The 27,350-nt window shown below is 35.1% G+C and overlaps 1 protein-coding gene across 4 annotated transcripts in view; it reads left to right on the top strand.

Moving 5' to 3' along the window:
• Nucleotides 1–27,074, top strand: part of LOC123682261 (transcription factor hamlet-like) — a 131,582-nt gene extending 104,508 nt beyond the window's left edge. For all 4 annotated transcript variants that reach the window (XM_045620796.1, XM_045620797.1, XM_045620798.1 and 1 more), the window contains exons 3-8: nt 2,173–2,301; nt 5,201–5,330; nt 17,076–17,178; nt 22,283–22,439; nt 23,785–23,955; nt 24,609–27,074. In XM_045620796.1, coding sequence (XP_045476752.1) covers nt 2,173–2,301; nt 5,201–5,330; nt 17,076–17,178; nt 22,283–22,439; nt 23,785–23,955; nt 24,609–26,291 — 2,373 coding nt within the window. In that variant the 3' untranslated portion in view covers nt 26,292–27,074. The remainder of the gene's footprint in view (nt 1–2,172; nt 2,302–5,200; nt 5,331–17,075; nt 17,179–22,282; nt 22,440–23,784; nt 23,956–24,608) is intronic.
• The last annotated feature ends 276 nt before the right edge of the window (nt 27,075–27,350 follow it).

Here is a 27,350-nt window from a genome sequence, read left to right as displayed (position 1 = left end):
TGATTTACGATTGAATATACAAATTTGAATATTTGGAATCCGATATTTTTTCTAATTGTCGAATTTATAATAAGCAGAATATTTATTATTTTCTGTATCTACCTGCTGAAATCCAAGGTTAAGCAACTTTTGCTCTCATAGTGTCATAGGCTGTTTAACGTCGTTTGGCGCGATTGAAGTTTGTTTTCTGAATTTCTGATATATTTAGGTATTTATTTCAATATATTTTCAGTTTATATGAAACGTTGATTCACTATGGGACATAAGAATTACATTCTTTGTGGAGAAACTCGCGAATTGAGAGAATTATCGTATCACAGATATGTTTTCATTTCCGCGCGCTTCATGTCAAATTTGATAGTTCATGTTGTGGACAAAACTTGCTTATTACTCTGAGTTTTGAACCCTTTCAACGTTACTTAGTTTTCGATACTTGTCTTTTGATGTGTTATGGAGAAATTTTTGTTGGCTTTTGTATTCTCATCAATTATCAAAAAAGTGATACAATTTTCAGGTGATTTGAGCTTTGTGTTATTATTTTTCACCTTTATTCTGAGTTACGATTCTATCAGCTCTTTATTTTCCTGATATCTGGCAAAAACCTCAAATATGGCCATACCCTCAAAACCATTAAACGGATTCAGCTCGTTAAAAGACCTCAAAAAACAAATAATTCAATCAGTTCATAGAACATTCGTGGATTTACCAAAAGACCAGAGTTTCCGTTCGAATAAACGAAAACAATTAAGACCATTCCATCCTGCGATATGACCATTGATACAAACGGACACCACAATCGGATTTCGTGTCTTGTGTATCTGTTATGATGCATAAGTTCCACTGATAAACCTTTTAGACCGCAGGTTGTGGGCCTAGATACACAGGAAATAAAACCACCACCTTTTTATCAGTCAGAGACTTCGCGGTCATTCTTCTTATCTCAGAACTTTGGGAAACATTTTTCAGACAGTTTAGTTCGACTTCGATTATCGAAGAAGACAATTTGATTAATTGGATTTTTAATGCTTCAGCTTATGTAGAGGATTTTGTGATTGTTGATTTGCTTTATCAACAACGAAGAGTTTAATCTAAGTCATTTTGATCTTTTCCAGCAATTCTCCTCACTTTTAGTTACAGTTAATTCTTAACAAAATCCATCAGTAGCAGATTATATCATAAGTAGATAATGATAGCTATTAATAGTTATGAACCAATCCGATAAAACGGTTGAAAAGTACAAACAACAAGTGTAATCAATACATTATTTTTAAATAAAACTCATCGATTTTAGTTGTAGCATTCGATTCTAGATCCAAAAATCAAAATTATCTCAACAAGACCAAAATAATATCCAAATACACCGTTATAAAGAAAATTAATGGGCCCAATATAGATCCTTGTGGTACTCCAATCACGTGCAAATAAAAACGCCTATTTCCTTTTGCAGAATCAATTTTCCCACAGACTAACACCTCCGGAAGCTGTGTTTTGTCACTGACGAGCTCGGCTTTTCCAAGGATAGAAGCCAAATAGTCTGGAGTGTCGACAATTAAAGTTTTGGTCGCGTTAGGGCTGAAACAAGGGCGTGCGGTCTTGGCTGGGGTGAACCCGGAGGTGCCCTCTAATTGTAGGAAACAGCAGCTCTCGACCCCTAATGGCCTGATCCTTAATCCTGTCATTATACATCCTGGGAGAGGACTTGAAAGGCGCAGGAAAACGCCCTATTATCGATAAAGAGAGCTCGATAAAAATTTCGCTGATTTGGGGAAGTTTCGTAGATGAGATAATGAGGCAAAAATGGGGGTTTTGGGGTTGTTGATCTGGAGGATTTGGGACTTTGAGTTGAGGTGTATGATCGTGAAATATTCAATTAGTTTGGTTCGAAATTAGGAAGTTGGCATTCATTGGAAGCTCAAGTCTTCTACGTTAGCTGTGAATTTTTTTGTGGCATTTTTTGTAGAGGAATTGTCAAGAAAATTGAAAAAAAAAATGAAATGAATTTTAATTATCAACTAAAATTCAAGTTTTACTTCTTTTAGTGTAGATGTTATGAATTTCAATAGATAATGAAACTTTCTGTTTTTTTCCATTCTTGTTTGTTTGATCATACTATGAAATTATGAATGCTTGTAAAAAAAAATATTTTTGAAAACGTTTCGTTGTTTTTTTTAGGTGGTCGCTGGTTCAGGCGTAAGAGGCTGGCTAGATGGCTCCTTGGAGCATCAAAATTGGCTCAAAATGATCAGTCACTCTTCAGACAGGTCGAATTTCAACGTCAGATACTACCTTCAGAGTGGTCAGGTGAGGATTCTACTTAATTCGCTTGAAATATTCCGAAAATAACTTGATATTCTAATGAAGCTGATGTAGAATTGAAACAAGAATTTAAAAATTGAAAATCGAATAGCTAAAAGTGTTCCATATGAAAATATGTTGAATAGAATACAAATAAGAAATTTGTATCATTCATAAAAATATTTGTATGTAGACTCAAGTTTAAATTGTTAAAGAACTAAATTAAGAATTAAAAAAAATTTTGGATCTAGCTGGATGCGTGAAAATCAACATTTGAAAACTTGAAGGAAATAACAGAAAAATGAATAAACTTAGGAATGAAAATCGAAAATCGACATTGTGACGAATACAACCACAAGCATTTATTTAACCTCAAGAGGGTTGAACTTGACCATCCGCCCCCTTAGTTGACCAGACGGGAAATATTTCAACTGTCACGATTCCCCAGACAGCGCTCAATCCACCACATATTTTTCTCGTTGAATTTTTTCATACATAAGAACAAACATACACGTAGGCTGCACAGGAGTTGGTAATTAATGTCCAGAAGACAGTTTGAAAAATTGTTAACGCATCGCTGTAGGACTTGCGTGTACGGCACGGGGCGCCACCTACAGGACCCAGCGGGATTAATGACCTAAAGGTCGACATACGGGACGGACTTCTCTCGCGAGATATCCGAATGGATATCTTTACTCTTTTTCATATCAGAAACGAAGGTGTCAGATTTTTTCTCAGAATAATTGCATGAAATTTATTTAAACACATTTTGATGATATATGGAGTCATTTGATCTTTGTATCGCATAATTGAGATGATTCAGATTAGGTTTCAACTCCGTTTCAATTATGAATTACTTTTTTTTGCATCTGTGAATGTCTTAATCAGTTTCACATATGTTTATGACTTTTTCATTCATTTCATTGCATAATTAGATTAGCACAAGAAATGCAGACATTCTATTATCTTCGTACTGATACATTGCTCATTCTCTAATACTATTAAAGAAAGATACAAATGAAAATTGCAGATTCCTTCGATCATTTCAGGGAAAAAGTTTATTTTAACATGAGCCCGTCATAGCACCTTCTCTTCATAATAAATTCAACTTGAATTTGGCAGAGATATTGCAATTCAAAAATTCCATCATGTGATATGCTAATTTTGAATTAAATTCTACAGGGTGATATTTCTTCTGGAACAGTGTCCGCTTTTTTCTATCAAAACTTTTTTTATGGGGGACCACTGGTAGTTTAGAAAAATGTAGGGAAAAACTTTGGTCCAGTACTACACTTTTTGATTACTTGTAGTTGTGTTGTATCTGATACCGTTTTCGAGGAAAAAATTCCAAACAATTCTCTAGTAATCTTCAGGAAAAACCAAACTATTATAAAGATTCACTTAGTTAGCTGTGATGAATAAATTGATTATAAGTTTTGGTACTTATTAACCAAATTTGTGGCGACGATAAATAAAGATTCGATAAACTGCTATATTATAATCATCACAAAATAGTGGAAATAGTAGAAAACAGTAAAAAAACTTAGTATTTCGAAAACAGAGCATTTGCGGGCTCATGTTTATTGAACTTTTTTTTGTTAAATTATCCAAGGAATCTCTCATTTTCATCTGTAACATCAACAGTCGAAAAATCTTCTTTTATGAGCATGAACGCACAAGTCCGACCTTGTAGCCCCACCCTTATTTACAAGTATACATCCGCGGCGACCAGGTTAACAACGTAATTATTTATGTATGTCTGGAATACATGAAATGAGATTTTGATGACACGATATATCCGTGAAGTGTTTTTATGAAAAGTATAATATGTTGGTGAATCGTTTTATTATTCATTGATTGGACATGGCACACTCGGGCGAAAAAGAATTCATAAGTAATGTTTTCGTATGGAATACTCGTCGGAGCAATAAATAATGGATGATCATTTAACGAGATAGCCTTTGTTTCATATGTCAAAAAGGTGTTTTAGCTTTATCGATTCGGAGGAAAAAAATTATGAAGGATTGGTAGAATTTGTCTAGAATCTCATTTGGATTAGGGATTCACGGCTTGGCTTGATATTCAAGCTACTTGGCTCAAGCTCAAGCTCAAGTAGTTTGAGCTTGACTTGAAATCAAGTCAAGTTCAAGTCAAGTAGTAGTTTTTCAATGTCAAGTATTTATTTATTAAGAACTCGACTTAACATTGAAAAACTTCCACTTGACTTGAATTTGAGTTGATTTCAAGTCAAGCTCAAGCCACTTGAGCTTGACTTGACTTGACTTGTAAGGAGAGATAAATGGATAGAAATGAGAAACAATATCATTTCTATACGCTCTAGATATCTTTTGTGACAATGAACGCAATATTGTTAATAATTATTTGTTTTCTAATGAAGTTTATGAAATTGTTTAAAAAGGACGCAAGAAGGTCTTTAGGCCAGTGAGAAGATCTTTCCAAAAGGTTTTCCAAGAAAAACAACTGTGTTGCAATTTGTTTGAATACATATAGTAGAATCATTTTCAATACATAAGATTTCAATCAATATTCTTTCAAAGCAAAATGAGATGTTACTAGATGTTCATAACAGAGCTGAAGAATCCACATTTTTGTATACTGGATTTGTTATTAGCTTTTTGTCATTAACTTCTAAATTATAATGTTGATAGCTTCATGGTTAAAAATTGCTTCAAATGCATATGGAAAAAAAACTCTTTTACAACATCGTAATTACTTCAGCTGTTAGGTTGAGTTTAGCGTTAAGTTAAGTCAAGTAACTTGACTTATTCCATGTTCTCAATGAAAGCACCTCCCAACCAATTTTATTTCTTGTTCAATGCTAGTTGGTTTCAAGTAATTCACCAGAACTTCTTCAATTCTTATTTTCAAGATCATATTTTTTCAGTTATGGTATGAAACATGCATGGAAATACAAACTGGTACAGAGCTGGTCCTTGGACCAAGAGAACCTCTCAACCTCCAAGACATGTTTGGAGATTCCACCTCAGCGGACGAAAAATCAGACAGGGAAACAGGTCAGTACATGAAAATCTGCCTATTTAGTATTTACATCGAATATTTTAGAAGTTCATCATTTGTGGCGGTCACGCATCCGGGTACAGACCATGCCCAACGCTGCCTTTTTCGACATCACCAAAGATACTTTTTTCAGATTTAAATCTGACAATTTCAACCCCTTTTTCGTATTGATTTTCCAATAGATGGGCTGGAAACCGGAAAACACCTTAGATTCCCTCCCAATGTCACCTTACTCGCGTGCCCCTACTTATTATCTAGTTAAATTTCTCGTTCATCAAAACAATCACGCACTCCAGTTTGTAATTATTCCGATTTTTGTAGACCGGATGACGTTGACCATATCCGGCATATGCAAGCTGGTTGCTCGAACTATTGACTTCACTTGACACAATAATTGTTATAAATCTATGAGGGGATTTTGTTTTGAACAGGATGCTATAATTTGATGCATATTGGTCGACTTTCGAAGGGGTTGAAGTTTAGATTCTGAGTTTCTAACCGAAAAAAGACGGGAAAATCACTGTCATCCTTCGATATAATGTTAGAAATACAAAATTCGAATCAGTTGATAGTCATTTTTGATAAAGCTTTTTCAATATGAGAAAAAAATCTCAGAGATTCTGTATTGGAAAGTTTATATGTTTCACAAGCTTTCAACATCGAAGTCTTACAGTTCAAATTAGAACAAATTCATAACCTGAAAGGTTCAAAGTCTCTATAACCTAACCTAACTTACTAATTGTCGAATTTATAATAAGTAGAATATTTATTATTTTCTGTATCTTCCTGCTGAAATCCAAGGTTTAGCAACTTTTGCCCTCCTAGTGTCATCGGTTGTTTCACGTTGTTTGGCGCGCTTGAAGTTTGTTTTCTGAATTTTTGATATATTTAGATATTCATTTCAAGATATTTTGAGTTAATATGAAACGCTGATTCACTACGGGACATGAAAAGTGCGTTCTTCTTAAAAAAATCTCGCAAATTGATCGAAATATAGTATTACTGATACGTTTTCATTTCCACGCGCTCCATGTCAAATTTGATGGTTCATGTTGGGGACAAAATTTGCTTACTGAAAATAACATATGCTCTCTCTATGTTTATTACTCTGAGACCTAGAATTATGCTTCAAAATATCTGAGATAGGTTTCATAAATAACATCCCGAATATAAAAGACACCTATTGTTTCTTCTTCTTTCTATAAAAGCGAGAATATATTGACATAAATATTTTCCACACTTGGGTGTTTTTGAAAATAAGGTATTAACTTCTTATGATATTGATGGAGGTCTATTTACGTATCAAATTATAGAATTAAAATAAGTTATTCATGATGAATTCAGAGATAATTTTAGAATTAGAATAGTTGAACTAGTTGCAATAGTTTCAATTACTATTTGATTCGTTCGAAATCATTCAATCAATTAAACATTCTCATATAATATTACAAAAAGAGTTTGTCATAAAAACTAAAGATTAATTTCATCATTTGCTATATCAAAATCATGGAATATTTCAATGATGCAATTTTTTAAACAAAGAATCCATAGTTAGAAAAGGCCTAAAAATTCTTCGTTCATTCAATTCTTCAAGGGTGAAAAATTAGAAATATGTAATAAAAAAAATTAAGTATCGAAACTATCAGATTAAAACGCAGGGTTGACTACACCATGTGCACCACCATTACACGCTTCTGTTAATGTTTGCCGAAGAAAGAACCATTAGGAGAGATTTAACATCGGTCCAGATCAACAACAAAAACATCAATCAAATGGTTACCGCCCAACCATAATGACACAACCCTAATATACACGTTTATCTATATTATGACGCAAACAGGCACATATAATGGCAAAAATCCATGACTTCTCGCATCTGTCAGGGTCTTAATAAAAACGGTACGGCACAGGACCGGCTCCGCCCAAATTTTCAATCAAAATTCCGAATCCGAAATTCAACCTATTGCTGAAGCTATAAAACAGACTCAAAAACATAGTTTACCATATTATATAACATTCTGTGAACTCAAACCTATTTCTATGACTATAAAAACCCTCTTGTGATATGCGCAAAGTTCTTTTTTATCCAGCATCATGGAGAAACCTCCCCTGATACGGCTCTGGCCTGTTTGAGCAGGATAACTTTCGTCCTTACTCATAATAAATACGAAATAATCATAAATAACATCCCTTTCACCCTAGTCTATGTGACAACTCTATCGGAAAGGGTTCCGTGAGCTCACAATAGTCGTGGTAATCCTGGAAGGCGCTCACACGTACCCCATCACGTGACCATTATGCGTGATAGTCAATTGTTCGGGTTACGGGGGCACGTGTCCTCGTCTATGTAGGCGAAGACGTCTCTGACGTCCTGGGTGATTTGTCTTCCGCTGAGGATTAGTCGAGAAGAAGAAGAATGATTATCGAATTTTCTATGACTAACCTCACCTATTAAAGAGGGAAAAATTGGGATAATCGTCCTTTTCAGCAGAATTTAACGAAAGAATGCGATGATATTTATATATTCATTTCACTATTGTAGTAATAGCAAAAGCCTTCTGGTTTAATGCATTAATATTTTATTTGAGTGTAGCAAATCTATGTTTTGATTGGAAGTGAATAATCTCGTGGCATGTTATAGGTTGGGTGAGGTTAGGTTAGATAAAATCCCATATTTCTCATTTTGCATGATTTAACATACCATATTATTGGATATATTCAGATGAATCATGCTAGATCATATCGGAAAGATTGAATTGCGATAAAAGTGTTTGGTGATTGCTTTTATGGGAAAAAAAATTTGTTTTACTGTTCAATAATTGAATCCAAACGTTTTCCTGTGAATAAAATTCCGATTTATAATCTTCTGAATTGATTTCCAATATAGCATTATTGCACCTGTGCCAATTATTAATCCATACTTGATACCGAGAGAAAAAAAAAGGACTACCAACCTCTGTGATTAATTAGTGCTGTTACAATTAACAGGATAACTCTTCTACGAACAAGTGAAGTTTGAACACGCTAACCTTATTTATTACCTAGGAAATGGGCAGAAATTATGATCCTTCAATGCTTGATTATTACGTGTAATTATTCTGCTATAAATTATAAAACGGTGTTGCTTAATCTTCTATATAATTTTGTTATATTTCATTTCAAGCAGAGTATGAGCTCTTTGTTGGCGATAGAAAATTTCAGTTTAACATACCTAAGATTTATAATATGGAGTATGTGACTCATAATCGGTTTAAGTGTTCAACTTTTGAAAATATACGATGGTTGATAAATAATCAATTGAATAAATTTTGTTGAATAAGTTGAGGAATACGATTACTATCTGAATTATTAGGTTTCCAAAAAACATGGTTACCCTATGTTTCAATTTTGATGTTTTCCTTCAATTATTTGTTATTTGATAGAAGATGGATATACATTCACTTTTGATATAGTTATAGATATCTATGTTTCAACAATTTTGATCCTAGACGTCAAAGTACCCTTTCAGCTAGGGATTCACGGCTTGGCTTGATTTCAAGTCAAGTAGTAGTTTTTCAATCTCAAGTCAAGTTTTATTTATCAAGTACTTGAATCATCTTAGGCTACTTGATTTTTAGCAGTTTTATTTTGTACCTTGTGTCACATCAATAGAAAAATGATTAAATGAGAAGGTAACACACAAAAAAACTCTTATTTATTAAACTTATTGTATAAAAGAACCGAAAATATCCATTAAATCATTATAAATCATGACAAAATAATAAAAATTGAAGTTTCTTAATATTGAGAAACCTTCAGGCTTTATTTGATTTCATAATTTTCCATCCAATATCTAGGACACATGAGGCATCTTATAGATTTGTCGCCTAACCTATTGCGGGTTTTTGTAACTGTATGAGCAGCTCTGGAAAATTGTCTTTCAACAGAAGCTGAAGATGCTGGCATTGATAAAAAATCCTTGACCATTTTGGCCAAGTTTGGAAAGATATTTCTACCAAAATCTATCAATACATTTCATAGAAATGTGAGAAAACTACTAATAAAGTCACTCTGACGAATGCTTCAGTCTCTCGGCGCTCGAGGAATCCTCTTATTTAGAATAAGCGCGCACGAGACTGCAGAAATATATACCGGGCGACGCGTGCATATCAAGCTCAAGTAATATCACGTAGCTTGAGATCAAGTCAAGCAATAAATATCTAAAATCATGTCGAGTCAAGCTCAAATATGTAATTCTTCACGAGCTTGATTTTCAAGTCGAGTAGTTGGTTAAAATGTCAATCTACTTGCCTTAATGAATCCCTACTTTCAGTAGAATATGGAAAAACATTTTCAGTATCTCATTTGAAAAATGTTGCTCAGTCTTCTAATAGAACTTGTCGTTATTTTGTCTGAGCATTTTTGTCGATAGTTCACAACTTACTATAAATTTTCGATTTAAAATAATCGGACAAGAAAAAAATAAAAAAAAATAGTAAATGAAATATTTCTTAGGGGTTCTAATCGTACTTTGCATATATCATAGCAGCAAAAGCAATGAAGGGTTGCATTACCGATTCAATTTCAAAACCATCCCTTCAATTGCATCTACTCCACTCAAACAATCATATCGAAAAACCAAATCCCGATCAACATCCAGGACTCAACCATTCGAAATAAATCCTTCATACCGACTTCCTTATCTTGAGGTGACATCTCTCAATCTCAAATGGGTCGGAATAAGCCTTGTCGCAGCTAAAAAAAAGGGCTGCTTCAACCCCTATTCCAAAGGACACGCATATACATATAGGGGGCGAGCGTTCACTATTTTTTAAGGGTTGGGATATCAGTTTAAAATGTTTGCAAAATGCACAGCTGGAATTAATCGGATTTATTCTTGCGGGGGTATATTTTTATTATGCGATGGCGACTTTTTGTGTTTGACATCGTCACCTATTGTAGTCGAGGGACGGTTGGATGACATATTTATCCCTTTGTTGTTAATGGTCCTGTATATGTCTATATTACATGTGTAAGAGGCGTATGCGTTAAATTTGGGACATTTTTATGGCGTTGACGCAGCGGGTGAAGCTACGTTTAGGTCAGATGTGAGGTAGGGGTGATGCTGTTAGATCAGCAGAATGGAACTGGAGGAAATTGAATCAAAATTTATATTTTTTTGTAGTTAATGCATCGGAGAAAAGAAAGATTCATTTTCAGTCTCGTAGACCGAACTTTCTATAAGTAGATCTCTCTCTTCCTTTTGTAGATCTTAGTTTCTTCTTGTAGACCCCACATTTCTTCTCATAGATCCATGTAGTTTCTTCTAGTAGATTCATCTTTCTTCTTGCTGATTCTGATAGACCCCTTCTTTTCTAGTAGATCTTTAATTTCTCCTAATAGATCTATATTCTTCTAGTAGATTCATTTTTCTTCTGGTTCTGGTAGACTCTTATTAAGTAGATTCTATAATATACTAGAATAAGAATCGATTGAAAGATATACTAGATATATTCTAGTTTCTTGTAGTAGACCCAACGTACTTCTCGTAAAGCTCTTACTTATCTCGACTATCTTCTCGTAAACTAAAGTTTTTGTCAGATCTCAGGGTCGTTTAGGATCTCTTCTGTTATTCATCAAATTTTTCGAAATAAAAATTTTTTAATGAGGGTGAAATTCGTCTAATTGGGGCTCATTTATTGTAACACTGGTTAACAAATGTTCGTAGACCTAACAGTTCATGGAAATTTTCTGGAATCTCTGCACAATAATCGTTATATCTCCTGAAATATTGGTCACAGCCCCATCAAACAAATACGTTTTATCAAGATCGAGCTATGATCTAAAACATGTTGAGGTTTCAAGTACGTATTTTGTCTCAAAGAGAGTTGGCAGCCTCGAAAATATCATCAAAATTTTTGTTGAAAATGTCCAAGTATCCTAATATAATCTATACAAAAAGCAAAGAGTGCCGAAATGATGAATGTATAGGTTTGAGTTTCCACAAATTTCTTATTCTGTCACCGTTGAATGCTAGAAACCTTTTCGGGAGTGTAAGCAGCAACTTATCAAAATTCCATGCCAATTTTACGAAAGATGCAGTAAAGCACAAAGGACAAACATACCAACATTCAATTTTTATACCATATACAAGAGACATAATGCTAGGGATTCACTGCTTGAATTCAAATTCAAGCTACCTGACTCAAGATCAAGCTAAGTAGCTTGAGCTTGACTTGAAATCAACTCATTTAGTAGTTTTTCAATGTTAAGTCAAGTATTTATTTATTAAGTAACATGACTTAACTACTACTTGACTTGAACTTGAGTTGATTTCAAGTCAAGCTGAAGCTACTTGGCTTGAACTTGAGTAGCTTGAATATCAAGTCAAACCGTGAATCCCTACATAATGCAGTTGAATGATAAAATTTTTAAAGGATCATTATTAGGAATAATCAACCAAAAGGTGGTGCTAGTCGTTGATTGACAGAAAACCAGAATTCGAAGGGAATTTGGCGTTAATAATCAGGTCTAAAAAATCAGTTCGTTGCGCGTCAAAAGTCAGGTGAATTATGTATTAACCCCATTTAAACATCTGTCCCCCCGTGTCAGGGTAGCGACCAACCCCTAATTTTTGAATATTCATCATCGACGTCGGCAAACCGTCGTCGTCGGGGTTAACAGGAACAATTTCGACTAAAACAAAAGAACGCCATATGGCACCAGCTATCACGGCTATCTCGATTGGAGACTACTTTTTATCGTTTCCCGCCACAGGAAACAGATGAACGTCTAGTGGGGGGGCTGCGTAAAGTCGGAGAGTTTTTGCGTAACGAATTCACACTTTGCCTTTGAGATGGAACGAATGGAAAAACTAGTTTGGAAATATTGCGTTCTTCGATTTCCTTCAGTTTTGTCGGATGGAATACTTTTGTGGAGAATTTTACTTCTATATCGAAGATTTTTGTTGAATAAAGAAACTCATAGTAATAAACATAGGCAGAGGGAGCATATGTCATTTTCAGTAAGCGAATTTTGTCCCCAACATAAACTATCAAATTTGACATGAAGCGCGCGGAAATGAAAACATATCAGTGATACGATATTTCACTCAATTCGCGAGTTTTTCCACAAAGAACGCACTTCTTATGTCCCATAGTGAATCGACGTTTCATATCAACTCAAAATATATTGGAATAAATACCTAAATATATCAGAAATTCAGAAAACAAACTTCAAGCGCGCCAAACGACGTGAAACAACCGATGACACTAGGGGAGCAAAAGTTGCCAAACCTTGGATTTCAGCAGGTAATTACTGAAAACAATAAATATTCTGCTTATTATAAATTCGACAATTAGGAAAAATATCGGATTCCAAATATTCAAATTTGCATATTTAATCGGGAATCACTCAAATAAATATTCATTCAATATAATATACATTCATAACGATATAGTAAAATTGTGGATTTGAAAATATATCACAATCTGACAACGTAATCTAACCATGTTGGGGACATGTAAAAATTGCGTATACTCCCTCTATCTTTGTTTATCACTCTATGTTTCTAACAAACCATTAGTATACATCTTACGGAAAAATGTTTCGAATAGAAGTTTGATGGTTGAAGTGATCCACTACATATGCCAGAACTTCTTCCATTTAATTCCCTCTTGGGGGAGGCTAGAGGAGTCATCTTTCAATTTTGAATGGGAAAAACTGGTTTTTATTGCAAATTCGTGTCCTATGTTGAAAAATACAACAATACTAACAATTTTTCACGAATTTGTCACCGATAGCTCTGTAATCGAGTTTGAATTTTCCGTCTGAACGACCTTAACGTACACGTTTCCTTAATCGTTTACATGAAATTATAACGTTTTCTGCTGAATTGGTTATTTTCAGTACATGTACTATCATTAATAATTTGAAAATGGTGAAATTATTTGTCTCTGTTTAAAATACTTTCCACTTATTAATGAAGATGTGTCAATTGTAAGAAGATTATTTGGATCTAGTAGAAATCTAAGTCAAGCAATCTATATTCATGTGCAAAACGTTTTTCATTGTTTAACGAACAGTTGGACAATTCACACCCGAAATTTCATTTTCAACTACAAAAACTTCAAGTCAGATTTTGCTCATTAACGAACTCAACAGCGGTAATCAAGATTCGGACCTTACTTGAAAATTTCAAGTTTCTAGGTCCTTCCAATATAAAATTATCGTATATAAGGCCGGACGGACGAACAGAATCGAATTTGTGGACTTTTTCGTCATAACTTAGTCAAACCTCTTCGTTTGAGACCATTTCCGCCTCAAAATTTGATCGGTTAGGAAAACAGGCTTGACTTCAAATCAAGTCAAGGAGTAGCTTTTCAATGTCAAGTCAAGCACTTGACATTGAAAAACTAATACTTGACTTAAACTTGAGTTGATTTCAAGTCAAGCCCAAGTCAAGTAGCTTGAATACCAAGTCAAGCCGTGAATCCCTCCTACCGATTGAGTTATCTTCGAACACACCCGATGAAACCATGAATCAATCATCCCATATCAAAAAAACAGACCCACACAATTAGTTTTACCACTCAATTAACAAAAACCAAAAGCTCTCCACACCCGACACGATAACAATACCCAAACTTAATAAATTCAATAATGAATTCCCACACTTAATTCAATAATAACGTTCTTTGCTGCTCGAACCGTGGTCGGTTGGCGTGCTCTATGGTTCGTGGCCACGGATGCGTGGTAGATGGTACCTTACCGTCTCGTGTCGCAAGAACAGTTCCAGCCATACACCTGTTCAGGGTGTCCTGGTCTTCCAAGCGTGGAAGATACTCCAACTGGGTGTTGTTTTGGTGGGAAGAACGAACATGTGGTTGGATTTTGCGAGGAAGACAGCGGAGAAGAATGTTTAATGGGTGAAACGGTCGGTGCCTTATGGTTCTCTATGGTGTGGTGGTTCATTTGAATTCTATGAGAACTGGAATTTCGTAGGGTCTCTTTAGTTGAAGGCGGTTGAGTATTAAGGCCAAATGGTATGATCTTGCGTTATCTGATGTATTCTAATTGGTGTTACAGAGAGAACACCGTAGAAACACATTAGGGAATATATCGAATTGTGTTTAAAAAAATAAAAAAGGAAATCTGGATAAATATTAGAAGAGAAAAAACACGAAGAAATCAATCAAACAACTCCTTTCGATTCTACAAATGGTTTCCAATGACAAACCTACAGAATTGAAAGAAACATTTTGCTGATAATAATAATAATAATAATAATAATAAAGGTCTTTATTCAGAAAAAATTAGAAAGCAGTTTGCTTGTTGAAATCGAATAACAAACAATCAACAGCAAATTTTACACTATGCTTTATTATTTCCTCTTCAATGCAAGTCTCTCGAAACGTGAAAAAAAAGCGTATGACCAAAATGAAAACATTTTCATGAATATACTTCATACAATAAGTAAAGGGTGTTTCTTTTAGAGCTATAGAACTTTTAATAGCGATAAAGCAACGATGGATTATTCGATTGACATGAATTTTATTTATCCGCAAGATAATCTTGTGGCATTACATTTTAAATATGATTTCTGGCATATGACCGCCACGGCTGGTTCGGATGTAGTCCAATCTGGACGTCCAATTTTCGATGACTTTTTCCCACATTTGTGGCCGTATATCGGCAATAACACGGCGAATGTTGTCTTCCTAATGGTCAAGGGTTTGTGGCTTATCCGCATAGACCAATGACTTTACATAGCCGCACAGAAAGTAGTCTAGCGGTGTTAAATCACAAGATATTGGAGGCCAATTCACAGGACCAAAACGTAAAATTAGGCAGTCACCAAACGTGTCTTTCAATAAATCGATAGTGGCACGAGCTGTGTGACATGTTGCGCCGTCTTGTTGGAACCACAGCTCCTGGACATCATGGTTATTCAATTCAGGAATGAAAAAATTAGTAATCATGGCTCTATACCGATCACCATTGACTGTAACGTTCTGGCCATCATCGATTTTGAAGAAGTATGGACCAATGATTCCACCAGCACAAAGCGCACCAAACAGTCAGTTTTCTGGATGTAACGGTGTTTCGACATACACTTGAGGATTAGCTTCACTCCAAATGCGGCAGTTTTGTTTGTTGACGTAGCCATTCAACCAGAAGTGCGCTTCATCGCTAAACAAAATAAAATGGACGTAGTGCGCGATACGTATTCCGCACAGAACCATCATTTTCGAAATAAAATTGCACTATTTGCAAGCGTTGTTTAGGCGTGAGTCTATTCATGATGAATTGCCAAACCAAACAGAGAATAAATCACTTGACAGCTGTTGAATCGGTCGCCATCCCGAACAGTAATGCCAACTTGAAGTTATATACCTCGAAAAAAAACTTTGTTACAACCAAGTCTAACCAGTAAAAACACTTTTTTTTTTTCAAAATTCGACTATATTCGTCAACATAGCCACCCTCAAGATTGATTATCGTACTTCCACGCTTTTCTTATTTTTCAATACGTTTTCTGGAGAAAGATTAGTGCCTACTTTCAAAATAGGCTTTAATCTCGGCAATCACATTTTCATTAGAACCAAATTTCTATCTCTGGAGCATTCTTTTGAGGTCTACAAAGAGCCAGTGATCACTGGCAGCCAGATGTGGAGAGAATAAGCTGAGTGTTCAACAATTTAAAGCGCCAATCATTCAATTTAACCATAGATTGATAACAAGGAGCATTGTCAATACACGAAACAATTTTTTTTCCATTTTTCATTCAACACCAAATGTAGCTTCACTCGAATATCTCAATTCGGATTCAAATATTATATGTTCCAGGATTTTTACACGAAGTGACGTCACTGGATCAGGTTCCAGGAATAGAACCAGAGATTCATTCCAAAAATTAATGTTAATAGCAGAAACATGTCGAAACACATCGCGGTGAAAAAATAATCAATGTAAATTGAAGTGATAAACTAATAAATAAAAATTATAAAACTTATTATCACTAAGATGTTAGATGGACACAACTTTTGCAACGTCATCGATGACGTAATTTCACTACCCAGTAACATTGGAGATATCCATATAATATTCGTATTCAACACCTTTTCGAAAACGATGTTACTATTTTCAAACTATAATTATTGTTCAACAAAGATGGAGATGAACTATTTGAACAACTGATTTCTCCCCTGAATAAAATTTATACCAAATTCAAAAAGCAAAAATATCGTAATGCAATATTGCCTAAAATATTGCAACCCTCCAATCGACAAAATTCAAATAGTATCATCTCCTTGCGGTCAAGCGGTCAAACGATTCTCCCAATTCCACCCCTGTCTCATTTATTCCACTCGACGACCACGAATGGGGTTCAGCAAAATCATGTCATCGGTGGTGGCGGATGTTCCACCCCCAGTCTATCTTTGTCCTACCTCAATCCTCGCTATACGAGTTAGACAAAGACGGGACTAAAATTAGACTATGTGTCTCCAATAGGGTGGCAGGTGAAGAACAATATGGGAGTAGCAGTGACTTGTTTATTTGATTACAACGGGGTCTTTTTATCGAGTAACCTGTGGATTGTTGAAGTGTCGGCTCGTACGTTTTTTTTTGCTCCTTGAGAGGTGTTTTTGGATTCGGTTTAATTTTTTGTTGACGGTGAGGTTTTTTGATAGGGTTTTTAGTGGGTGTTTTATTTTTTCTTGTGGTGGAGTAATTTTATTGAATTGGTGTTTTTGTTACAGCTTCGCAACATAGTGGTACTGTTGATGATCGCGAAGAAGATGACGAAGATGAGTCTGAAGTGAGGTGCTGTGTATGTGAGCAACCTTTCACCGAAGTTGATAAGTAAGTTTCGAATCTTATATTTATTTTTGTATGATATTAGTTCACTTCAAATTTGGTTTTTTTTGCAATTAGTTTTTTCTTCGTGAAGAAAATCATTTGAACTCTTACCAGGTGTACAATTTTAGCAATTTTCATTTTTTGATTCGAGGACGTCTTGTATTCCTTAAGAGGGATTACCACCTCATGGTTTTTCGAGTATCAGTCAAAGTTTGGTACCCATTCATTTCCCATCTGGCGATTCTGTGATATCAAACTTTGTACGGTATACGAAGATGTACATTCACTTCATCTTTTTCCTTTTTTTGAAGCAATTAAGTAGAGGGCAGCAATGTACGATGACTCTCACGAAATAATAATTTAACTTCTTTTGTAATTAGTTTTGGTAAGATTTTTTCACGAATATTATAAAAATATATCAGTGCTTTGTACAAAAGACATATCATCAATTTTTTGCGAAAAACGAAAAATGATCAATTTTTTTCCTTTTTTCATTTGCAAATTGAAAATATCTACTTCCTTGTAACTAAATTATTGTTTACGGAAATTATGTGAAATCCCCATAAAAATCGATGATCTATAGGAATAATTAACTCTAAAAGCTTTTAGCAACCACTGCGTGGTGTTTCCTCTTAAATATTGCAAGCTTTTTTCCATCAAATATCAGGATTAGTTCCATGATGTCTGCATAAAAGAATGTTAATCAGTATGAACATTTTTTAAGCAAACATCAAAAATTATTCTGTTAGTGCAGAATAATTTTCGAATATAAAATCAGGAGAAATCCGATGAAATCTTAAAAATCATTGAAGAAGAATTAATTTGTGAGAAGAAAACTGAAGTTTTTGTCCCTCTGTTGAGTATTTTTGGCCAAAAACTTTACTTATATTTCGTTTGACTTTTTTGTCTTTCTCAAACTCAAACAACGTTGTCAAAGCAACCTTTTGAGGTGATTAGAAGGCAAAAAAAATTAGAATTCGATCGAAACAAATTCAAATTCGTTATTAGTTGTGAGTATATGTATTCGAGTAAGTTACATGTGTCACCAAATAAAGAAAATATTGATTAAAAAAGGAAAATATGGAAAGATTGGTGAATTTTGTCATTTTTTTCTAGTTCGTAACTGCTATGTAAAATTCGAATATCGAAGTTAAAAACAAGCACAAAAAATGCACATGTTCTGTAAATAACACCTCCAAAATTTCCACGAGCTACAACCTAAAAAAAAAAAAACAAAAATGTTGAAAAGAAATAACCAAATCATGTAACAAATCGACGCAATAAATTAAGCTGCAAAATACAATTTGGGCCATTCTCGGATCACTCGACCGATAACCAGATAAGGATTATCTCAATCTAAACGTCATCAATTCGAACAACCAAATTAAACGGGTATTCCATTGCAATCGTAATATCAATAATAAATTGGGCAGAGCGCTATCCACAGTCACGCATATGTACACATATTGTTTTTTCGAAAGATGAAAGCGAATGATAGCCTAACTATATTTATTGAGCGATGAATATAGCAGATAGTCCGGCTGTTGGTCACTTCCCTTGTGGATGAACACATCACGAACGAAGAAAGGTTAATTGATGGTTGCTTCGCTTTATCATCGATATGTATATGATGGCATTTTGGCGGATCGCTCATCTGGGCAAGAGGGTGAAGAACAAATTGATAGGTTGAGTTTATCTGATTCGGTTACGCGATTTTAAATTGGTCGCAACGTTTTTGGTCGACGGCGAAAGTTTTTAATCGATTGGTGATAAATCAGGGGAACGCTTTCGTTGTTGTTTTGTAATCGTTAAGGAGCTCGAATGGATTCATGATGATTACAGGGCGTTGCGACTGAAATTAGACCACCATGATGTCAGCGTGGTGAAAAATTTCGAAGAACACGTCAATAACTTACTTTGACAGCGAATTTTTGGATTTTTGTAGAACAAAATTCGAATTTCCCAATTTCTAAAGAAATAATAATAGGGGAACAACAGTGCTTTAAAATGATGTATCACTCGACCCATCTGTCAAAAAATGAGGAAAACATAGAATTTGAGTAAAGAAATCATGATTGCCACTTAATTGATATGCCAATTGCGTCCACCTGAGTGTATTATATAATAGGCCAATTGGAAAGTCCCCGATCTGTTGTGCAGATGGCGATGCTAGTATTAAATCCATATGATTTTTATTTAGTATCAACCTTCAAACGATACGTGTCAAAATTTGACATCAGTCGGACCATTAGTTAGTGAGATATTGCGTTATGAGTGTAGCTGCTTTTGTTATTTGAAAAAAGATGGAAAAAAAGAATTTCGGGTGCTCATAAAATATTGCTTGTTGAAGAGAAAAAATACAGTTGAAGCAAAATCTTGGCATGATGAAGGGTCTGCACCAGGAAAATCAACCACCATTGATCGGTATGCTTAGTTTAAACGTAGTGAAAACAGCACCGAAAATGGCGAACGCAGTGGACGTCCAAAAGAGGCTGTAACCGCCGAAAAAATCAAACAAGTTCATAAAATAATTTTGTGAAGATATCATCTGAACGTGTATCATTCACGAATATTTGTATATGAGAAAGCTGTGTGCAAAATGGGTGCCGGGCGTGCTCAGAATGGAGCAAAAGCAACAACGTGTTAATGATTCTGAGGAGTGTTTGAAGCTGTTTAAGTGCATTTAACCTGAATTTTCGCATCGATATGTGACAATGGATGAAACATGGCTCCATCATTCCACTCCGGAGTCCAATCGACAGTCAGCTGAGTAGACTGCACACGATGAACCGAATCCAAAGCGAAGAAAAACACAACAGTCAGTTGGCAAGGTTATGGCATCAGTATTCTGGGATGCGCAAGGTATAATATTGATTGATTACTTCCAAAAGGCCAGATAGCGTCATTGGATCGTTAAAAAACGACCCCATTTGAAGAAAAAACAATGCTGTTTCATCAAGACAATGAGCCGTTTCACAAATCAATGAAAACAATGGCAAAATTGCATGAATTCGGCTTCGAATTGCTTCTGAATCCACCGTATTTACCAGATCTGTCCCCTAGCGACTTATTCTTGTTCTCAGACCTCGAAAGAATGCTCGCTGTAAGGAAATTCAGCGCTAATGAAGAAGTATTCGCCGAAACTGAAGCCTATTTTGAGGAAGAAGACAAATCTTAATACAAAAATGGTATCGAAGAGTTGGAAGATCGCTATAATCGCTGTATCGCTCTCGAAGGCAACTATGTTGAATAATTAATAAAATCGAATTTTGCAAAAAAAAAAGGTGTTTTACTATGGTAGACCAGGGACTTTTCAATTGGCCTGTTATGCCAACGAATTTGGGACCATTTTCGACATAAAATTTCAAAATTTGAGTCATTTGCGAAGAAGTGATATAGTTATCTGTTCAGAGAATGATCGCTTCTCATTGAAGGGGTAGGTGCTGACTACTGTATCAGAATTGGATCTCCCAGAATCACAAATTGACGTATTCTTCGAAATCTCCATTCACGAGTCAAACTAATGAAGAAACTGTAGAGCCAACTCCCAGCAGTAAAAACCACCATCCCATTAGAAATTCGATATGACCCAAATACTAGATTAATAACACCAACGCTGGTACGTGAAGGCATCAAAACATATTAAAACACGGGCGTACACATATTCTCCATTACCTCCTTGAGAACCGCCAGGTGTTATCTTTAATATAATTCAGAAGTACGTGGCGTGAAGTGCTTTAGCCATGCATAATTCATTAATTGCCCAGATTAAATGTGAACGAAGATGACGATCAATCAAAATTTTCCAGTCACATCGTCTTTTTCCCCATCTCTACAATTACAGGAAAATGACAATATTCGCGTGACACGGTACAATAAAAATGATTGTAGGTGGCTTTGGGGCTTCCTTGGAGTGAAGATGACGTGAGCCACTTCCAAGTTTGGAGGGGATCTAATATGTGGAAGTTTTGATGGGAAAACGAGGTTAATCTGAAGTTTGGTTGTTATTTGTGACCTCCAGAATGACGATATCAAAATATCCAATCATTGGTTGCAGATAGAAGTTGCACCACATTTTATAGACGTTACAAAATTACGCAGAAGTTTATTATTATCACTTCAGTCAGTAGGTTACGGGCCCAACCAGTAAAAACTCATTTTTTTCAATTAGTTGTACACTTCTTGGTTTCTTGTATTTTTGTAATACCTGCTAAATTTCCTCTTAATCTTCATAAAATTTCAGTCAGTAAGCTGTGTGTAAAATTAAGTCATCCCAACATCGAATTCAGTATCTTTTTGTGGTTTCCCTCGCAGTTAAAAATTGCGATTTTTCCTCATTTACAGTTCTTCCTCGATAACTCTTGAAGTATTCATTTTAGGTATAGGTTTTGCTTCATTAACTCCCACTATTTTTGTACGTTGAATCGACTGAAATATTAAAAATTCAGGTTCCAATTTGAAAATCTTGAGTTTTGATGAGCTTGAGTCGTCCAAGTTCATGATCTTATTATAAATATCCTGTACATTCTTGATCCTTACGGTAAACATTCTTATAATACTATGTATTTGCAGAACCTAAAATGAAAAAGGTTTTCTCGAAAAAATTTTTTTTAATATTCAAAAAAATATGAGTCCCCGTCGCCACCATTTTTTTTTCATAAGAATCCCAACAACTCCTAAACCATTGAGTTTTTACCCAAGGTATGGCATATTACTGAAATTGTCATAAAAAACCTATCTAATGATGCAATAATATACTGGGGTGTCATTTGATATAAGGAAGTAGTAGTATTTTTCCGAGATAACCAGAAGTTGTAGAGATCTGAGAAGAAAGATCATTGTTTCAAACCTCAACAAGCAAATTTTCAGCACACAATTATGATTAATTCTCCATAAACGTTTAATAGGTCATCGCGGTGAATCACCCTGTATATACTTGATGCAAAATTTCCTATTGACTAGGTTAAAATTGAGTTCAGAGATTGTGTTCTCAGAGCCATAGAATTCCGCTTCGAATAAACAAGCTCTCAAAACCTCTTACTTACAGCTTCTATGAAATTCTCCACAATTATCCATAGATTATTCTAATTTATGTTTTTTTTTCCAGCTTAGACGAACATCTTGTAGTAAAACACAATTACCGAAAAAACGAATTCAAGTGTGACTACTGCCCTAAAGCTTACAGCCATAGACCATGCCTCATCAAGCATAAAGCTGTTGTACATGGTGAACATAGAAAATACCATTGTGAAAACTGCCCTAAGGTAAGATCAACCTCATAAATTCACACCCTTATTACCAAATAACAAGAAAATTGTATAACGTACGAAATAAAACTTCTTGACTTTAAGAGTTGACCAACATTCACTTCATTTCTCTTAAATTTTTTTCAAAAGTTTACGATCGTCCAACAAAAACAAATGACTTTTTCCGTCATTTGGATTCAACATAAAATGATGATCGTCGTATAATCTTTCGAGTGCATTAATAGCCTCCAGAATTAGCGTGTATTATTCAAGATAAACACAAATTCTTCAGCATCAATTTCAAAGTGTTATTCTCGTGAATATCCGTAGAAAACTCGAAGTACCGTGATGTAGCGAAGGAAGTGCTACAATTCTCTCGTCTAAACCGACCTGCAGAGTGTGACGGTATTAAAGTTGATAACCGAAGTGAAATCAAGTGAATCACTTAATTGAATTATGGAACAGTGTGAAAAATTGAAATTACCTTAAATGCCTTAGATATACAAGACACTTCCGAGTGCATTCCTCTTCAGCGTTTATCTTGCATTTCATTGATTTATAACTACCACATGTTCATTATAGCGTATGAAAGCGAATTATTTTGTGACGGTGTTGATTTTGTCGGAGAAAGGATCTTTTGATTAATTTTTGTGATGATCATCCAGAAAGGTTCGAGAATATTCAATTCAAATTAGTCGATTTACCTGTATAGAGATTATGTTTGGTATAAATATACTAACTGAGAAAGGAACTGCAACGCCCAGAAGAAGCTGTTTAAATTTTAAATCTTTTTTGGTAAAACATAGATAATATAGCAAGGAGTGAATGATTGAATTTGGAGAAAAACATCGTGAAGGTTTTTTCATGCAAACAATTTTTGTTACTTAAATATTGTAGTCGGTCTTTGCAAGTGTTTTAAAATAGTTGTTAAAATGCCTAGAGCACGTGTACGAGGAATTATACGCATTTTATTGGGATTTTACTCAATAAGGATGGCCAATTGAAAAAAAGATTCTGGTATAATGATATTCAACAGCTGTATGGGTTAGAAATCTACTGAAAATGTACATTACATATATGAATTCTTACAAAAGAATTAAATTTAATCATGGAAAGATCGTTTTAATTCAAATATCTGCTGTGTTAATCAAAAATCCCATTACTTGAAAACCTCGAATCCAATCGAGAAAAACCCAAGTAGCAGATTCTACGAATCTCTCCGACTAATCGTCTTCCTTAAACTCATCTTGCAAAAAACATCTCCGTACGGCTTTTTCATCCGGAGATGGTCCACGTACTTCGACAACAGAATCCTCACATCTCTCAGCCGCTTTTTTACTGATGGCACCATCTTCTCTTGCAGGTTTTTACCGATCCCAGCAATTTGCAGAGGCATATAAGGACGCATCACGTTGGCGCTCGATCTCACGCCTGTCCTGAATGCGGGAAGACATTTGCAACATCTTCTGGATTGAAGCAACATACCCACATCCATTCTTCCGTGAAGCCGTTCCAGTGTGAAGTCTGCTTTAAGGTATGTATCAGAAAAAATTGGTGATTTAAATACGATCATGTGTGGGAGCCCTTAACCCTCAAACTTCAAGGCGTCCCTAAAGGTTCCACTATAACGCAGAGCCATAAGAATATGTGTGCTAACCCTTATCAGAATCCACATTAATAAAAAATCACATTAATAAAATTTACTTTTTCACTTTTTTTGGTGAGAATTTTTAAGCTAACTAAGACAGTTTTCATAAGAAATATTCCTTTTTTTATTGCCATCCTCATAAATGAGACTTTTCAGAACGATAGAGGTTATTTTGATGCATAAAAATAATTAACTTCAACAATGAAGCAATAAAAACTCAAATAATTCACATCTTTTATTACGTGATGAGAAATGAACTGAATTGACTTAAAATAACGTCAATTTCAAGAATGTATGAGTTTTATATGTATTTTCGCCCTCGTTCTTTTCGTTCGGAGTTTTGCAATAAAATATGCTGGTTTTAGTGACTCTGATCTAATTCATTTTTCCAATAAAAAGATCATTCATATATAATTCTTCATCATATTCTTAACTACTTTAATTTGAAAGTGCCTTCAACTTATTTGATAAACCTAACATTATAATCACCTCCACTAGGAATAAAATTGAAATTTAACAAATTTTTCTATCTGTTACAGGCCTACACCCAATTCTCGAACCTCTGTCGACACAAACGTATGCACGCAGACTGCCGCATGCAGATTAAGTGCATCAAGTGTGGCCAATCATTCTCCACAGTGACCTCCCTCTCCAAACACAAGCGATTCTGCGATTCAAGCACCCCAGCATCAACTCTTGGAGCCCCACCGCCACTCTCCTTAAACTCGATGGCCAGCAACAACCCCTTCTCCCTATACAGGCCAACCTGCCATATGCCCTTCTTTCCACCTCATTTCCCCTCCTATCATCAGATTTTCCACTCTTCTGGACCACCTTCAGGATTTATCAACCCCTTGCTCTTCAACCAATTGCCCAAATTGAGGACAGATGAGTTGCCCGAGCTGCCTTCCCCTAAAAAGATCAGATCCTTGAGCTCCGACAGGAATTCACCGTGTTCCGAAAGGATAACTCCTCCAAGAGTGCCCTCGGCTAACCTTAAAGTCAGTCCACCAACCGCTGAAGAAGCTCATTTGGCTCCATCACCTGCAAAGCCAACACCTGCACCTCAAGTGAAAACAGAAAAAGTTGAACTACGTTCCAGTACTCCTGAACATAATAGTTATCCTACAGACCTTTCCAAGGGCTGTGAAGAACGAGGACTCAAAAGATCAACACCTACTACCAGTGAAGACGGCGAACAACCTCTGGATCTCAGTATGACATGGAAGAAGACCAAGTGTGAAATCGAAACCAATCTGTCGCCTTCTCCAAGATCAGAGCGAGCCAGTGAAGTATCAACACCACCTAAACCAGTCGAGGAGAAGATAGACGTGATAAGCCTAGATGAAGAGAAAAGATCGATGGAGAAACTCCAAACCACACCACCAATGGCTTATCCGAGACCAATTCATCCAATGCTGCTTGATATGTACAGACCTAGTTTCGCAAATTTCTCACCTTCCCCCACCAACGAAAGATTGTTGCCACCTCCATTTGGTCCCCATAGGTTTCCTTTCTTGAATAATCTTCAACCACAAAGAAACTTCGACCTACTCAGGCCTGGTCTACAGAATTTTGGTGGTGTGAAACCTTTCCATGACGTGATGCAGCAACAGACTCAGGGAAAGATCAAAGATAGGTACGCTTGCAAGTTTTGTGGTAAGGTGTTCCCAAGATCGGCTAATCTTACCAGACATTTGAGGACGCATACTGGTGAACAACCTTACAAATGTAGATACTGCGAAAGGTCTTTCAGTATATCAAGCAACTTACAGAGGCATGTAAGGAATATTCACAACAAAGAGAAGCCTTTCAAATGCCCTTTATGTGAAAGGTGCTTCGGACAACAAACCAATTTGGACAGGCATTTGAAGAAACATGAGGCTGATGATGGCAGTGGAGGTGTTGTGGTAGCAGACTCACCTGGTAGCAGTAACGAGAACGAGAGAGAAGATGCTTACTTTGATGAAATTCGTAGCTTTATGGGAAAAGTCACTTATACAGGCAACGAAAGTTACAATCAAACCAGACTATTTTCGCCACCTTCCCACAACATCATTGATGTTGTTGGCAAAGATGAAGATGACTCCGAAAGTTATTCCGACGGTACACCCCCTGAAGATTACACTGATTTAAAAACAGACGATTACGACATAAAGATGAAAACTGAAAGAGATGAAATTATAAACAACAACGAACAACCCATAGAATTAACAACATAATCTCTCAATTACGAATTGTACATATTGAAATAGAAAGGATTGTCGAGAAAATATGCAATAATTAAGTGTACACATAATTTCGGTTAAACATAAATGTATTTGTTGCTCCAATGAACATTCCTTTGATGTAAACGAACTATATTTGTAAATATCGCCTAAGTATTTCTTAGTTAATTTTCAAGTTCCTACACTATATTCGAAGTAATTTACTATTATATTAAAAACTTTAAACTCCTTCTACACATTCTTTAATTGTAAGCCGTTTTTGAAGCACTTGATTTAAAGTACATATCTTATAACTGGAGTATCCAAGATATTGTTAAGTAACTCGAAGTTGAAATTCTTTGGGAATTTGTAATATAAGACTATAAGTTGTAAATACATGACGCGAGATGCCAGTAGTTATTTCCTGTAAGAGACTAATTTGTAAATATATTTGTGAGATCTGTATTATATATGCATTGATGTAGTAGTTTTATCGTGAAGGCTATGCTACTATTAAATACTCTTATTTGACAACGAGTTCTTTTGCATGATTCAATTGTTGAATTATGTTCATGATATTCATTTGTCTTGGAGTTTTATTTATAATTCAAAAAAACCAAAGCTATTTATCTATTTTGTTCGTATATTTCGAAATTGTTTATTTTATTTTTTCAACGTACTAGCCAATAATTGTTATATACATATATGAAGATAAGAATTTACATTCACTTATATCGATTATAACTCATTACTATAGGATATCACTGATTGTGACGATCAATAAATTTATTACAATTACCTCTAGTGTTTTTCTAAAAGTATTCCCAACATTTCACATTGAAAATTTTAACCAAAAAGTTGTATATTTTTTGAAGATTGAGGTCATGAAGCTTATTTTCAGTTGAAATACAATTATAATACTGTAACTAGTGATGTGAATTGCATTACCACAAATTTGAAGCAGAAATTTGTTGGAAAGTCAAAAATTTCAGAGATTTACTAATTTCAATTAGTTTTTACTCATAATACAGGATGTCACCAAATAAGTACGAAGTTTTTAGGAGTCGTATCTTT

This window comes from Harmonia axyridis, chromosome 6 (assembly GCF_914767665.1).
Source record: "Harmonia axyridis chromosome 6, icHarAxyr1.1, whole genome shotgun sequence".
NCBI lineage: Eukaryota > Metazoa > Arthropoda > Insecta > Coleoptera > Coccinellidae > Harmonia > Harmonia axyridis.
Note: the sequence above shows the minus strand (reverse complement) of the source record. Positions and strands in the feature narration are given on the sequence as shown.